This window comes from Grammomys surdaster, unplaced genomic scaffold, assembly GCF_004785775.1.
Source record: "Grammomys surdaster isolate TR1022 unplaced genomic scaffold, NIH_TR_1.0 123056, whole genome shotgun sequence".
NCBI lineage: Eukaryota > Metazoa > Chordata > Mammalia > Rodentia > Muridae > Grammomys > Grammomys surdaster.
In genome coordinates this window covers 141,068-158,992 of record NW_021618406.1, presented here as the reverse complement: position 1 = coordinate 158,992, position 17,925 = coordinate 141,068, and the positions used below count along the sequence as shown (strand labels likewise).

At 35.3% G+C, this 17,925-nt stretch overlaps 1 protein-coding gene across 1 annotated transcript; it reads right to left on the bottom strand.

The window, feature by feature from the left end:
• Positions 1-4,853: 4,853 nt before the first annotated feature.
• Positions 4,854-5,750, bottom strand: LOC114636236 (zinc finger protein 239-like). Its single transcript, XM_028784440.1, has one exon. The coding sequence runs from the start codon at positions 5,748-5,750 to the stop codon at positions 4,854-4,856; it is 897 nt and encodes a 298-aa protein (XP_028640273.1).
• Between the last annotated feature and the right edge of the window lie 12,175 nt (positions 5,751-17,925).

The window sequence follows — 17,925 nt, the reverse complement described above, 5'->3', positions numbered from 1 at the left end:
ACAATGAGATCATATTAAGCAATCCTTAGTAGCCCTTAAGAAGAAATGTCTCAGTCTGATACAAAGTTATGTCAAATTACAACAGGGTGCCTGGTTTACAAAGAACAGAAATTTATTTCTCTCTGAAGAAGTAAAAGTCCGATATCAGTAAAAATTCAGAAAAATGGTGAGAATTCATCTTTTAGCTTACTTATGACAGTTTATCAGTGCAAATTCATGATATGTTCAACATTTTCTCCAGGACATTCTGTGAGGATATTAGTCTCAGTTACCTGCTTGGGATTCATGAAGTACAAAACCCTAATATCCTATCATTATGATATGTGTGTGGCAAACAACACACCTAGTGCAGTTCAACATAAATATTCTGAACATAAACATAGACTCATGAACATGCTACATTGCTTATATCAACTTGTTATAACTATAGGTTTTATAGAATCTGTAAACATTTTTGCTTCAGGGAATATTGAATCAAAGGGGACCAATTTGGTTATCCTTTTAAATCATGTCTATTACCTTGCATCCAAGAAACAACATGGGTGATATGAAAGTAGCTTATCTTGGGTAAATTTTATTCTTCCACTTCATTCTACAGGCATGAACATGCTTAATATCCAGATATTTATGACCTCTTCTTTTGTGCTCCTAATTTGTAGTCAAATGTATATCATTTTGCATTGTATGTTCAAAGAACAATGTGGACTCACAATTTTATGGCCTTCCAGCAAGAACATGTAATCTAGTATGGTACCTACTTTTCAACCTGTCTGCATTGACAGAGCTGAGTAGGGCTCTGGATACAGATAAGACATGTAACACTTATTTATTAATTACATTAATGATGAATAAATATTTATAATAGTACTATGAAAAGATATTAGCAGGTTTTCTGTTGTTGTTAGACCTTAGCATCAATAGTGAACATTCCAATATACAATAGATTAATTTCCCAGTGAAGCCTCACAGTTATTGACTTTACTGTCTTCATGTCTGTTGTCATTCTGTTATCCTGGGGTGTATTCCAGGCAAAAACTGCTCACTCAATTGAGATGACAACATTCTTGGATTTCTGAATACTATTTCTCCATAATTTTCTAAAAGCCTGCAAATCCTTAAAATCCATGTATCCAGCCATACTATCAGATAGATACAGCCCATTTTACTTCTTCTTAATTTTGTCATTTTCTTTTGTGAATTCTCTGAGACAATACTAATATAAAGTATGAAATAGGTGAAAGTTATTTTATCTCATTTATTTCAGTTCATCATGGTGATGTTTTGTGACAAACCTTTTCAGGGGAGACACAAGAAACATATACTCTCCCAATATAACAAACACAGAGATGACCAAAACAGATCCCACCAATGGCCCATTTGGGGAACTGATGAGTTTTACCGAGATTACTTATAGAGTATGGTTGAGAGTGTGTAGAACTGGTTTAAAGACAGCCAATGCTTACTTAAGTATGGGTGGCAGCTCTAAAAAGCTGGAAATATGAATCACAATGCTAAACCTGAAAACAGGACAACTCATTGAAAAGGGTCCTGTTCAGGTGCCTTATTTGGTATAAATCTTTTCTGGGCAACCTGTCTAGTTTCTGTTTATTCTCCTTGGCTTTCTTTTCTGTGAGGAAGATTCAGTTTAATTGCTTACTCTGACAGGTTGTGCCCTAGTGAATCTGGACATTTCAAGGACCATCCTTAAGCTATTTTGAGGTATTTACTTTTCAGTTTGCTGTAGGAGAGAATATTTCTAACTTAGACGGAGACATCTATCTATAGGTAAAGTATATAAAAGTGTTCCTATTAAAGCAGCCACAGAAGAATAACCAACAGGAAAGTATTTATGTAGGTAGACCACCTCGAAGCATTATATTTAAAATCTCAGGTCCTTGGTAGATTAAACCATTCATCAATTCAGATTCATCAGGGTTTGATTATCTCAAGACATGTCTCATAGTTATACACTAAGATGATAGTTATTAATGCTCTGCTTTTGCTTAATCTGATTCAAGTTTGAAGGTTACATAAATCTAGAATAGGAATATTAGATATTATGCAGAATTAGTCTAAGAAGCTTTATCTGTACTTCTTTATCAAATAATAAACAATGAATACCTACCATCACCAAACTTTCAGATGATTTTAAAAGAATTAGCCTTAGTCTTTTCTTACATTATAGCCATTATCCCCATCCTGCTCCACCCTCTGACAGGTCCTCATTGAATTCTTTCTTGTCTCTCTCCAAAAGGTTGTTCCTACCCACCCACTCTCTGCAAGGGCTCCACTCCACAGAGTGACAAGTCTCTCAAAATTTAGGTATGTCTTAACTCACTGAGGCTAGACTAGACAGTTATCTGCTGTATATGTGTCAGGGGCCTTGGACCAGCTACCGTATCCTGCCTGATTGCTGGCTCATTGTCTGAGAGGTCATCTCAGGGGTCCAGATTAGTTGAGAGTGCTGGTGTTCCTATGGGATTACCCTCTACAACTTCTTCCAGCCTTTCCCTAATTCAATCACAGAGGTGCTCAACTTCTGTTCATTGGTTGGATATAAGTATCCATCTATGCCTAGGTCAGCTGCTTGTTGGGACTTAGGGAGGGCAGGTCTGTTAAGTTTCTGTATGTAAGCACACCATAGCATCACCAATACTATCAGGTCCTCCCTTTGAGATAGATCTCAATTTGGACTCATTTTGAAAATTTTTTCTCTTACACTCTTCTCCAATTTTTCACTACAGTTCTTTTAAACAGGAACAATTCTGGGTGAGAGTTTTTGATTGAGAGATGGCAAATACTACTCTCCACTTGATGCCCTGTAATTCATCTGGACACGGACTACACAAGTTTCCAATCCCCACTGTTAGGTATTCCATATAATGTCACTCCCTTTAAGTCCTACAGGTCTCTCATCTCCCAGGTCTCTGACACATTTTAGATGGTTCCCCTACCTCCTACACACAGGAGGTTTCCAATTTCAATTCTTTCTGCTTGCCCCCAGGGCAATAATCGTACCTCCAAATACCTGTTCTTGTTCCCCTTTAGCCCTCCCTGTTCACTCTTATACTCATGATTCCCCCTCCCTCTGCCCCATGTGATTACTTTCTCTTCCCTCCCAAACAGGATTACTGCACCTTTACTTGTTTCCTTTGATATGTTAAGTGTTTTGAATTCTGTGGATTTTATCTTGGTTATTCTGTAGTATTTTGGCTAATATCCACTTATTAGTGAGTATATACCATGCAGGTCATTTTGTCAGTGAGTTTCCTCATTCTGAATGATATTTTCTAGTTCCATCCATTTGTTTACAAAACTCATGATGTCCCTGTGTTTAACATCTGAATAGTATCCCATTGTGTAAATTCAACACATTTCTTTTGTATCCATTCTTCTTTGTGGGATATCTGGGTTGTTTCCTGATTACTGTAGTCACTAAGCTGTTCTCATCCCACAGTCAAAACTTTGACCCAGAATTGTCCCTATCTAAAAGAACTATAGGGACAAAAATGAAGAATAGACTGAGGTAAAAGAATTCCAGTGACTGGCTCAAATTGGGATCCATGACAAGAGGAGGCTGCAAGGCCTCACAGTATTACTGATGCATTGATGTACTTACAGACATAAAAGCAAATATAAGCAAAGCAATTGATTGATAATGGCGAAGTTATACCAGAAATTACACTCATGTTTGCAAACTACCACAGCAACGATGGAAATCAATGTGGAGAATTCTCAAAACAGTAACAGAGGACCCAGATGTGTATCACTTATGTCATCTGGATAAAGAACTCACTATCCTACTCCATAGACATTTTCTCAGCCCTGTTAACCAGTGCTGTGTTCACAATAAATGTGAATTACAAATGGCCTAACTATCCTTCTACACCTTGCTTGAAATTCAAAGTTGCTGACAGAGACTCAAGTACAAAACACATTGTCATTAGCAATAAGTAAAATGAAGGCTTTTCCATTTTGTCATCCATTTGTGACATAATGGAGTTTTGACAAAAATTGCGAGAATTCTATCATGGACATTATTCAGAACATCCCATGAATTTCAACATTTTGATGAGATTAGGATTTGTCATCTTATAGCTTCAATCCCCATCCCACACAATCAGTCCATTTAGAATTTTGCCCTAGACCAGAAATCATGTCCCTTGTAATACAAGTAATTTTGTCCATAATACACACACACTTACACAAGCAAGCACTCATTTGGGAAACCTCATGGTTTCAGCCACTCAACATATATTATCTCCCAAACTATTGTCTTGGAATTTGTCTAAAGCAATCAAATTTATCTTTTACCACTTGTTTCTGTTGGCATTACAAATAAGGAACTATACAACATGATTGATACCATCCCAGCATAAGATAGACAGTTATCACACCAAGGCTATAGTAATAAAAGACAGTGGTAACGCATTTATTGAAAATTGTGAGAAGTATGACATTAGAGATTAAAAATTACTTTATCAAAAAGTCAAAAGCTAAGAACACAATAATTTTCACAGAGAATATATCACATAAACACCAATATTCTCCCATACTAAACTATATGAACATTAAGCAACATATTTGTATTAAAATAGTTATTCATATTATTCTTGTTAAATCCTTATACTTTAGAATATTGTTTCTTTTATGAGTTTGAAAATGAAAATTATACCACTATAAATGGTTTCAGATTAATGCTGGGTAAAACAATGTTTATATTCTGTTTTTGAAAGTACTACAAAATATGAATATAATATGCCTTTTGGGTATGTATGTATTCTGTGGTGAACTTGAAGGCTTGAGTTATCTGTAAGAGATTTGCCACTTTCATTACATTTGTAAAGTTTCTCTCATGTATGGATTCTGTGGTGAACTTTAAGAAGTGATGACTTGATAAAGGATTTCCCACATTCATTACATCTGTAAGGTTTCTCTCCTGTATGGATTCTTTGGTGAACTTGCAGGTGTGAGATCTGTGTAAATGATCTGCCACATTCCTTACATTTGTAAGGTTTCTCTCCTGTATGGATTCTTTGGTGAACTTGCAGGTGTGAGATCTGTGTAAATGATCTGCCACATTCCTTACATTTGTAAGGTTTCTCTCCTGTATGGATTCTGTAGTGAACTTGAAGTTCTGAGTTCTGTTTAAATGATTTCCCGCATTCATTACATCTGTAAGGTTTCTCTCCTGTATGGATTCTTTGGTGAACTTTAAGGGTTGACTTCTGTGTAAATAATTTGCCACATTCATTACATTTGTAAGGTTGCCCTACTGTATGGATTCTGTAGTGAACTTGAAGATTAGAGTACTGTGTATATGATTTTCCACATTCAATACATTTGTAAGGCTTCTCTCCTGTATGTAATCTTTGGTGAACTTTAAGGCCTGAGTTCTGTGTAAAAGATTTGCCACATTCCTTACATTTGTAAGATTTTTCTCTTCTATGAAACCTGTAGTGAACTTTAAGGTATGAGTTACTTGTAAAAGATTTGTCACATTCATTACATCTGTAAGGTTTCTCTCCAGTATGAATTCTTTTGTGAACTTTAAGGCCTGAGTTCCATGTAAAAGATTTGCCACAGTCGTTACATTTGTAAGGTTTTTCACTTCTATGAAACCTGTAGTGAACTTTAAGGTATGAGCTCCTTGTAAAAGATTTGCCACATTCATTACATCTGTAAGCTTTCTCTTCTGTATGGATTCTGCAATGAACTTGAAACAAAATAGTTATTAGAAGTTTATTCATGAAATATATCATATATTTTATAATACTATGAATGTTATAATTTTGTATACATTATAACAGTATTAATTGTAACAAAGTGTGGCAACTATCACCTATTAATTCAAAAAAATGTTCCCTCTGTGAAAATGAATTATCAATGTGAAAACAAATCACCTTTTCAATGACAGAATGATAGAAATGAAGATATACAATACTTCTTTCATGACTGAATGATAATGCAAGAAAAAGAAATATATTTAAAATCACAGGGAATTTTTATAAGAAAATTAGGAATGATATATGATAAAATCTTAAGTTCTCTACCATCCCAGAAAACCATTTTATCATCAATGTTCATAGCAGCTTCATTTGTAAAAGCCAAAAACTGTAAAAAACCTATATGGAAAGCTTCTCTGAAGTGTGGATAAAGGAAATATGGTACATTTACACAACACAATAATATTCAGTTCCAAAAACAAAGAACTCATGAATTTTTCAAGAAAATGGATAGAGCTTGATACTTTCATCCTGTTTGAGGTAACCTAGTCACAAGATGACACACATGGTATGTACTTAGTTAAAAGTAGATATTAGCCATAAAATACATTTAACATTTTACACTACTAAGACCAAATGAACCTACAATTGATGAATGCACTACCAAGGAAGTTTGAATTTCATTTAGAAATTGGAATAAAATAGCCATAATAGGCAGATGGAGGAAAGGGAACTGGGAGAAGAGGGTGGGTAAGGGAGTGGGATGAGGGTTAAAGGATCATGTGTAGAGAGTGACAGAAGAGAGGGCTAGATGTTAATAAAAGTAAATGGAAATCTGCAACAGAGTGAGATCAGAGATGGGTGACATCTTGGGTATGAGACAGTTAGCAAGGGTAAGGGAGAGACCAACAAATCAATGGGGGTGACCTTAGTTGTGCCTCACTATATCACAGATATGCAACCTGAAGAGGCTACCTCCTCTAGCCAGTCAGGAACCCCAAAAGAGTGAGAGAGACACCTAGAAAACATTTCAATGACAACCAGAAACATTTCAATTAAAAATTCATACTGTCTACAAGAAATTCAGACACTGGGGATGGAGCAGAGACTAGAGGAATATTGATATAAAAACTGGATGAAATTGACATCCATCCCATGTGCAAGCAACAATTTTTGACATTATTAATGATACTGTGTAATGCTTGTAGACAGAAGCATGCTACTTCTGAGAGGCTCCACCCAGCTTCTGACTCAGACAGATAGAGACAACTGCAGAAAAACAGAAGATGCAGCTTGAGTTTCTTAAGGAAGAATAAGAAGTAGGATCTTGCTCTATGAAGGCAATAGGAACTTCACTGGAAGATTAACAGAGTCAACCAACCTTGACATTTGGGGACTTAAGATTCTAAACCACCAACCAAAGAACATGCATGGACTGGACCTAGACATATATGTAGCAGGTGTGCAGCTTAACCATCCTGTGGTTAATGACAGTAAGAATGGAGGCTTTTCTAAAAGCTGTTGTCTGTATATAGTATATATTCTACTACCTGGGCTGCCTTCTCTGGCCTTAATGGTCTTAGTGGGAGAGGAAGCACCTACCTAGGATAAAATTGAAGCTCTATCTTCAGGATATATACAGGGGAGCACTACCTACTCAAAGTACAATGAAATAGGAAATGGGGTAAAGATTGTATGAGGGGGTGACTGCAAGGGAACCAATGAGCCATATATAAAGTGAGAACATAAAAGAAAAATTAAGTAGAAGATGGAATATGGTGAAAATTTTTTTAAAATATGGAAAGATATATAATAAAGTTGTAAGTATATCCATTAAAACATGTGTACAACACATGAGAATACAGAATTTAACAATTTTGTCATATGTTAAGGGATATTCACTGAGACAGATAAATCCTGAAGAACTTCATAATTCTTCAACGTGGTAAAAGACTTTATGTGTATAAATTCATTTTTTTACCATATTATTATATAAAACTTTAGTTAGAATTAAGTAGGAAATTCTTGACTTGATATTTGAACACTTATACATTACTTAAATAATAATTTCAGAGTCTAAAATTTGAGTTCCATTCCCTGTGCCAAAGCTCTACCTGCTTCCCAGGAGGCATGCTGCCTTCCAAGATAAACATGTGAGATTCCCAATCCTTTCCCTCCTGTATTTCCTGGAAAGCACAGCATCCATGAAGTCTGCCCCCACCCACTTGGTGCTACATCTTCCAGTCTATAGCACTACATGCAATCCAAGATTACTGCTGTCCTCAGTAACCACAAGCTCTGAATGCTTTCATTGAGGCATTCCTACGCCATGGACAAACAGAAGTCTGAACATATCTGGGACTACTTTCTTTGCCTACAACCCTGGAATCCTGATGACACCTATGGCAAAGCATGTCTTCCTGGAATCCCAGAGGGCTGGGGCTCTGAGGAACTTCCAGTTGGACATGCAGTGGCAGAGTCCAATAGCTATCAGGGACTACAAGGACTGTGAACACCAAAGACTCCAAAATTGCCTATAAACTAAGAAATAACATAATTTTAAAATTTTAGAGCAAATGCCACTACTAAAGCGTATCTATCCTCTAACATTAACGTCTGAATTCCTGAACAATCCTGAAGTGCAAGAAAATGACCTTAAGTCTAATCTTATGAAGATGATTTCGGCCTTTTAAAAAGAAGTACATAAAATATATTTACAGAGATTCACTTAAGAAATAACAGAAAATTCAATTGCACAAGTAGAGACCCATAATAAGAAAGAAAATTAATATGAAGAAGTACAGGACAATACAATCAAATAGATAAAGTAAGTAAAAATGGTAAGATATGAAAAGGAAAATAGGAACAATGGAGAATACAGAAACTGAGTCAAAATGGAGTCAGAAAACCTAGAAAAGTGAGCAGGAGTTCTAGCTACAAGCATCATCAACACAACATAAGAGAAGGAAGAGAAAATTTTAAGCTTAGAACATACAATAGGAACTCAAGTACAGCGATTCAATTCTTTATCATCAAGGCTAGTTTATGGTAACATCCAGGAAGGCAAGGTACAGCAGGAGTTGAGAGTTCTACACCTTCATCTGCAGACAAATAAGAGACAACTGACTTCCAGGAAGCTAGGACTAGTGTATTAAATCCAATGTCTTGGGTATTTCAAGCTTCTGGTCTAATATCCAATTATCAGTGAGTGAATTCCATATTTATTTTGCTATTGGGTTACCTCACTCAGGATGATATTTTCTAGTTCCATCCATTTACCTAAGAATTTCTCAAATATATTGTTTTTAATAGCAGAGTAATATTCCATTGTGTAAATGTACCACATTTTTTTGTATCCATTCCTCTGTTGAGGGACATCTGGGTTCTTTCCAGCTTCTGGCTATTATAAATAAGGCTGCTATGAACATAGTGGAGCATATGTCCTTGTTATATTTAGGAGCATCTTCTGGGTATATGTTTAGGAATGGTATAGCTGGGTCCTCAGGTAATGCTATACCCAATATTCTGAGGAACTGCCGGATTGATTTCAGGAGTGGTTGTACCAGCTTGCAACCCCATCAAAAATGGAAGAGTGCTCCCCTTTCTCCACATCCTCACCAGCATCTACTATTCTCTGAGTTTTTGATCTTAGTCATTCTGAGTGGTGTGAGGTGGAATCTCACCGTTGTTCTGATTTGCATTTCCTTGATGACTAAGGATGATGAGCATTTCTTTAGGTGATTCTTGGATATTCGAGTTTCCTCAGTTAAGAATTCCTTGTTTAGCTCTGTACCTCATTTTTAATAGGGTTACTTGGTTGCCTGGGGTCTAACTTCTTAAGTTCTTTGTATATATTGGATATTAGCCCAGAAGCTTGAAATACCCATTATTCAACTAACAGGCCACATGAAACTTATGAAGAAGGTAGACAAAATGTGGGTGCTTCAGTCCTTCTTAGAAGGAGTAACAAAATACTCAAGGGAGCAAATATGAAGACAAAGTGTGGAACAGAAACTGAAGGAGGGGCCATCTGGAGACCATTCCACCTGAGTATTCGTCCCATGTGCAGTTACCAAAGGTAGATGCTGATGTGGATGTCAGGAAGTGCATGCTGACAGAAGCCTGATATAGCTATCTCCTTAGAGATCTGCCAGAGTCTGACATATTTAGAGGTGGATGCTCACAGCTAACCATTGAACTGATCAAGGGGTTCCCAATGGAGGAGTTAGAAGACTGAAGGAGCTGAAAGGGTTTGTGGCCCTATGAGGAGAACAACAATACCAACCAACCAGAGCTCTCTAGGGTGTAAACCACCAGCCTTGGATCACATAGGGATGGACCCATGGCTCCAGCTGTATATGTAGGAGAGGATGGTCTTTTGGGGCATATGTGGGAGAGGAGATTCTTTGTCCCATATAGGCAAGACACAGAGTGTAGGGGAACTCAAGGGTGGGGAGACTGGAGTAGGGGGTTAGATAGGGCCACATTTTCATAGAATCAGGAGGAGGATGGACGGGAAGGATGTTCCTGGGTGCTGGGGTGTATGAGGAAAGGGGATAACATCTGAAATGTAAATAAAATATCCATATATATATATATATATATATATATATATGGATAAATATACATATATGCCAATGTCCACAGTGAAACACATGCTCAACATGCTCAAACAACCCTAAAACTCCTTTTCAAATAGAGCTACTCCTTAACCCAAGCAAATACAAACCATCACAGTGGGGAATAGTCTTGAATACAATGGTACAGGAGACAACATATTGAACAGAACAGCAATTGCTCAAGCTATAAGGTCAACAATTTATAAATGGAATCTCCTAAAACAAAAAAAATTGACTTCAAGGGAAATAATATCATCCATAGAATGGAATGGTAGCCTATAGACTGGGGAAAAAACTACACTACCCCTATATTTGACAGATGATTTATACCCAAAAATATAATGAACTCAAGAAATTAGATAACACACAAAACAATCCAATTAATATTGGGTTAAAGACTCAAACAGAGAACTCTTAATAGAAGAATCCTTATTGGCTGAGAGAGAAAGAAATGCTTAATATCTATTGTCATCAGACTAATGCAAATCAAAACCACTCTGAGATTCCACCTTAAACACATCAGAATAGCTATGACCAGTAACTCAAGCAAAAGCACTTACTTACAAGGGTGTGGGGCATGGAAAAAACTCTTCCATTGTGTTTGGATGTTGAAACTTGAACTGCTTAGCACAACGTGGCCTTGTTTTAGACCGATTGCCATGGTATCTGCGACTGGGACCATGCACATATGTGAACCCCTAGTAGTAGCAATGTCTTTTCCAGGTGTAGTTATTGTTTGTATAATAATGTAAATATTTTCTGAATCTACTAGTAGAGAAGGATGATTTTGTTCCAAGGAATGTCATAACGTTTGAAGTTAAAGACTACCTGATAAATAAAAACTATTCAATTGGAGGAGTTGTAGGTATGGGAATTTCTTATAAAAATGGTACATTCTGAGACCTTCAGGACAGCCTTTAAGCCTATGAGAAAGAGTTCTAAATATGTAAGTTTGAAAATGTATATTTTCCATTCAATGCAAAATGTACAAATACAATATCAACTATATGAGGGTCTTCATGAATCTAAAGGAATAAAAGGAGGTTCCCTGAGAGTCAACATGTTAGACAAATTCTGAGGAAGGAAATAAAAAGTTTTAGAGAGTGGTGACCACAGTATATCCTACATAACTAAAGATTTTTTTGTGAGTATAAGGGCATACAGATTCTTGGATTCAGGATCAGCAAAGGACAGATCAAGACTAGGAACAGGCTTTATGAAAATGGAAATTTCCAGGCAGTGCCCCAATCAACCAACATATCTTCTCAGCTTAATAAAGGCAGACCTATATCTGAATGCATTTGCACTAGTAGGAAAAAATATATGTTTAATGTCTTCTAAGAATCAAAGTGCTGGATGATGGGATGCTGACATATAGATAAAAGGAATACGTTGAGTTGATTAGATTGATATGTAAAGACTAGACATGTGTTGTACAGGAGATGAGCTACCAGACAATTTTTTTGGACATAGAGAATTGATTGGAGAAAAAATATATATATATATCTGAGTGAGTTATTCCAGTCCCAAAGGGATACTCAAGGTATTTACTCACTTATAAATGAATATTGGCAAAAATGTATGGGATATCCACACTAGAATCCATATACCCAAGGAATCTAAATAACACATAGGGTCAAGATAGGATAAACTAATCTCACTCTGAAGGTCAAATAAAATAATCATTTGACATGGTTGCAGGAAGTGAACTGGGTAGAAGATGGGATGGAGAAGGAAATAAGTAGTGGGGTAATCAGATGTGCTGAGAGCCAGGGATGGTGGGCCAGGATAGTGAATATAAATCTGTACCTGGAAGAGAATACAGCATCATTAGAGACTGCCAGACTCCTGGAATACAGTAGGGATGACTATAGAGTCTAGGACAATGACTCTAGCTAACACTTCTCACAGAGTTGGATATGTATCTAGAAGTGTCTACCTCCTATAACTAGACAGGACTCCTAGTAGAGACATAAGGCTACCAGTCTACCCACAAAACCTTTAACTCAAAATTCGTCCAGCATAAAAGAAGCACAGGGAACAGATGAAGCACATACTGAGGCAATAGTCAAACAATTTCTGACTCAACTTCTGTCACATCCCATGCAAAAGCACCAATCCCTGACCCTGTTACTGATGTGTTATGCTTTCAGCCATGAGTCAAGCATGGGTGGCCTCTCAGAAGTTCTATCCAGCAGCCAATGAAAAGAGAGGGAGATGTTCCACTGCCTAACATTAACAAGAGCCTGGGAAGCCTTAGCAGAAGAATTGAGGGACCACGAAGTGGATAGGAACTCAACAAAAAGACCAACAGTGTGAAATAACCTGTACCTTTGTACCTCCCTGAGACTGAATTAACCACCAACCACAGACCATAAATGGACTGAACCTAAACTCCTGAACCCTACTGGCATATATGTAACAGATTGGTCTTCCTGAGGGTCCCCCAACAACTAGAGTGGAAGCAGTCCCTGACTCCATGGCCTACATGTGTATTCATTTTCCCCTTCTGGGCTGCTTCCTATTGCCTCAGCTGGAGTAGATTTAGGCAGTCCTGAGGTGACTTGGTATCCCGTGGTGTGTTTGCAGCTAGGGGATTTTTTTTTCCCACTTCTCTGAGGAGAAAGGGACTGGGGACAGAGGATTGCCCGTATAAGTGATGGATTCTTTGGAGGGTGGGGGCGCTCAATTTTGATGTTACATGAATAAATTACTTAACAGAAATACATAATTTTTTAACTGAAATAGAAATACGTCACTTTTTTCCCAAAAGCTTGTCCCAATTACAATTTCATGTTTGTCACCCTCATTGCCATTTTTTGACTTTTTTAGTTTATACATATATGTGTATACTTATATGTGTGTGAGTGAGTGCACCTGTTTGTGTGTTTGTGTATTTTTAGCTATGAGTATTTACAAGTACTTTAAAACATCACTGTGAGTTGGCTTTTATTTTTTGTGATTATATAATTTTTCATTGATGAACAACCTGCATTTGAAAACCTATATGGCTAATCATGTCTTGTGGAAAAATAATTCTCATTTTTCTAACCCACATTAGTAGAGTTGGATAGGAATGGAAAAAATAAAGGTAATATGAGCTAGGACATGGAGAAGATTTTATAAACTGGTAGGTGCAATGGATCAATACTGATGAAGTAAGATTTTTGACTCGTAATATAAAAGGTATTTTTAGTCAAGTCACATGGAAATATTTTTATATTTACTTAACATTATACAAACTACATATGTTTATATTTATATACATAAGATATACATTAAATATGTATAAATTTTACATACCTTATAAGGCATCCATTTGACAAATATACATATATGTGCATAAATTACAATGACACTAGGGATGACATTGCTCTCCAAAGGAACCATATACCTACATGAAACTTGATTTTAAAGTAAAAGTAATAATCTGTCAAATTTTATTTATAAAAGTATTATCAAAAATAATGATAACTTGATACCTTTTTTATATGTATCATATAAATTAATTGCAATAGTTTATGTTTCAGATAAAATTTGAAGAATTATATTGAATATCTGTGTGGAAAATGGATATCATTCTATTGTTGGTGATTTTTAACTGAATGGCTTTGAGCTTTTCTCCATGCAGAAAGCTATTGCCCCAGACATATTCGAAATCACCTTTACTATTCCTAGTCAGACTAACTATAGTGCAATGATGCAGTATTTTGTCAGTCTTTTTCAGAATCTGTGAGATCATAATACAACTTCTTTGTTGCAGTTTTTTGCTTAATTCATTACATTTATTAATTAACATGTGCTAATCTATCTCTGAATCTCCAGAATGAAAAAAAAAACTTAATCATAGTACATTATGTTTTGCAAGTGATTTTTAATTTATTTTTTGAAATATTTTTGAACATTTGGAAATATTTTTGGAAAGGGAAGTACATGTTTGCATCTATTTTATATGGGATACACATATCTTTGCTAAAGTATTTTGGAACAAACTCATAGAGTGTCCTCATTTATTACTAAATTGATGGTTGTATTTTAATTTGATGCAGTGATTAAATTAAGATGATGAAATATAGCACTTAGTAAATGTATAATTTTATATGTAATATATTTATATATGTATGACATACATATGTGATAACATTGGACATTATTCCTATATGAAGCTTTTGGGGATTTTTGTTTGTTTGTTTGTTTGTTTGAAATTAATTTTTTTACTGGATATTTGGGGGGACGTGATAGTGGTTTTCTGTGTGGGGGGAAGTGGAGAAAAGGGATAATATATGAAATTTAAATAAAATATCCAATAAAAAATTAATTTCATAGTGGGTTTTTAAAACAGAGACATTGTAAACTGTATCCTGGGTTTCTACATGGCAGAAAAAAAATTGAAGAAATTTGTCATTACTTCTAAATTGATGGTCTAATAAACCTGTGCCTTGAGTCCCTCTAGCAATGAGCTTTAATTACTTGTGAGTTGCTTAGTAAAACATCTATTATATTAGAGGATTGTTGTTGCTTAAAACAATCTATTACATTTGTATTTAAAATTTATAAGTGGTACACACAACATTATTTTATGCTTTATGAAAAATTAAAAAAATGATGGAGCTGGAAACAATGAATGTGAATGAGGAACTGCAATAAAGCTAACAATGCAAGTTTTCTAGCAAGTGCTTAGTTAGCTTTTAAGATTCAGTTATGTGCTTTGCACTTAGAATATCTTGAGGAGATTAAGTAGCTAGTTAGGAACCAGAATACTGCAGTTTAGTGTAGATAAGAACAGATCAATTTGAATTCTTCTACATGCAAACTGCCAGTTGAAAGAGCACCATGTGTTTAAAATGCTGTCTTTTTTCCATTGGATAGTTTTGGCTTTGTCAAAGATCAAGTCAACGTAAGTGTGGGCTTTCATATCTGGGTCTCCATTTCTATTCCATTGATCTTTCTGATTGTACAATCACCATGTGGCATTTATCACTATTGCTCTGAACTACAGCTTGAGTTCAGGGAAGGTGATTCTCCCACAAGTTATGTTACTGTTGAAAACTGTGTTTCCTATCATGAGTTTTAACATAGTATACATAATTGCCCCCAAATGTTCAACATGAGTATTCCTACATGTGATAAAAAAAAAAACTTGTCAAAGTGGCTGAATATAAAATTAACTAAAACAAATCACTAGTCTTCTTCTACTTAGATGAATGGGCTGAAAAAGAAATTAAGGAACGTGCACACAAGAGTCACAAATAATATAAAATATCTTGATGTCAACAAAACCAAGCAAGGGAAAGATCTGTATGGGAAGAACTTCAAATCTCTGAAGAAAGAAATCAAAGATGACCTCAGAAGATGGAGAGGTCTCCCATGCTCATGGATTAGGAGGATTAACCCAGTAATGATGGCCATATTACCAAAAGTAATCTATAGATTAAATACAATCTCCATCAATATTTCAAATCCATACTTCACTGAGACAGAAAGAACAATCCTTAAATCCATTAAAGAGCTCCTATTGTTACTACAAATAAAAATAATAACAATATGACTCCAAAAGTTATACTTCTTTTCCATTAGATCTGTGTATCACTCATACTTCAGTGGAGAACCTTAATATGTATATCAACTATATACATTAACTGAGAGACTTTGGAGTTCTTAGTCTTATGTAACTTTTCTTTATCACACTCTCCTGTCAAGGGTCAGGGACCTATGCAAAAGATGAGATAGAAGGATTTCAAAGGCCAGATTTGGTAAATGATGGTAAATAAACTGCATGATTTTAGACAAAACAAGAGCAATGCCCATGTAAACTCATTGAGAGTATGACAATGTTCTCAAGACCAGTAAAAGGGAGACAAAATCCCAGCTTTAAGAAGGGTAGAGGTAGAAAGTCTCATCTGAGGTAAGAAAATCTCTAACGTACATAATATCTTAGAGAGGGAAAATAAGTTTTATACTATGAATGAGCATGCCTTCTGTTCAGGAAAAGTTGCCAGAACAAATCAGACTCCATGTTTATATACATTTTTCGTTTCTAGTATTTTTTTCTTCTGAAGAAAAGAGAAAAAGAGAGAGAGAGTGAATAAAAAAGAGAGAGATAGAATCAGAGATAAAATGATCAGAGATATCATGTTATTAAATTAGTGTGGACAGTGGAGATGGAAAGCAAGAAGTTGAAAGAGAGAAAAATATGAGCAAAATATACTCTATATAACTATTAACAGGGGAATAAATCAATAACTTCCTCAAACATAAAGGATCATTACTGATCATTCACATGTAACAGAAAAAATGACAGTAATTTAAATGTAAAATAGTTGGCTCCTTCTTAAAATAGTTATAACATAGTATATTTCAAAACATCAGTGTTCAGTTAAAATGAATCAAAAATCATATAGCATTCGTGCTTATACTCTTTGGTTCATCACTCTAAAATAATCTCTTAGGAATGATTTCTATTGTAGAGCTTCACTGGGCATATGTCAAGTCTAGATTTCTCCTGGCTTTACAATCATCACATGACATATTATTTCACTTCAGATTACCTGGTTCTCTTTGTTCTGTATCCTCTCTAGGAACAATCCATGGTTCTTTGTTTTGTTCAAGACAGAAGATTACATCTGGTTTTGAAACACCAATACCTGTACATTCATGTGAGCACAAAGATATACCATTAAATATAGCTATGTACTAGCACAGGATTATGACATGTAGGTGAGATGGAAAGAATTAAAGGTAAATGATTGACTTTTATAGTCACTTCTTTTCAAAAAGTTTTAGAGTCTTCATACTGAATCCTTTCTAAAATTCTGAATTTCATTGTAAAATTAACACATCCTAAAAAGAAAACTGCTGGAGTCAAAGTACATTCACTTACAAAAGCAATAGAGTACCTTTTTAAAAAGGTATAAGATTTATTGATCAGTACATTAAATATAAATAAAAGATAAAGGTCAATAGCATATAAGCTATAAATCAGATAGTAATCAATATCTATAAAAATAGAAGAGAAAGACCAATTAATGGATGGTAGACCAAAATAGTCATAGGAGTTTTAGATATCCCTATGGTGAAGTAGAATTTATGGAATAAAAATATTCTTACCCACAGATATCAGGTTATTGTAATTCTCAAACATGACATCTCTGTACAAAGCCCTCTGAGCAGAATCCATGCATTGCCACTCCTCCTTAGAGAATTCTATAGCCACATCCATGAAAGTCAGTAGACCCTGAAATTAAAATTAACTATCCCCTTGAGTCAGTTGGCCAAAAAAAGTTGGTTAAATATACAATCTTTGGTACCAATAACTGAAATATCTATCTGATAAATTTTGTCAGAGAAAAAGAATGTTGTCACTTTTCTGAATAGTTCCAAATGTCAAGCAAAATTCAAACAGATTGTGGTGACATATTTGGGGATCATATGTCATATGTCATGCTCTCCTAAATGATCTAATCATGGTCACCGAAGTCACAAGAAAACAGAGATATTTATAACAAGATTCATAGTAGTACCAATATTACACTTCTGGAATATCACTAAAAATAAATTCGTAATTCTTAGGAAAATGGATG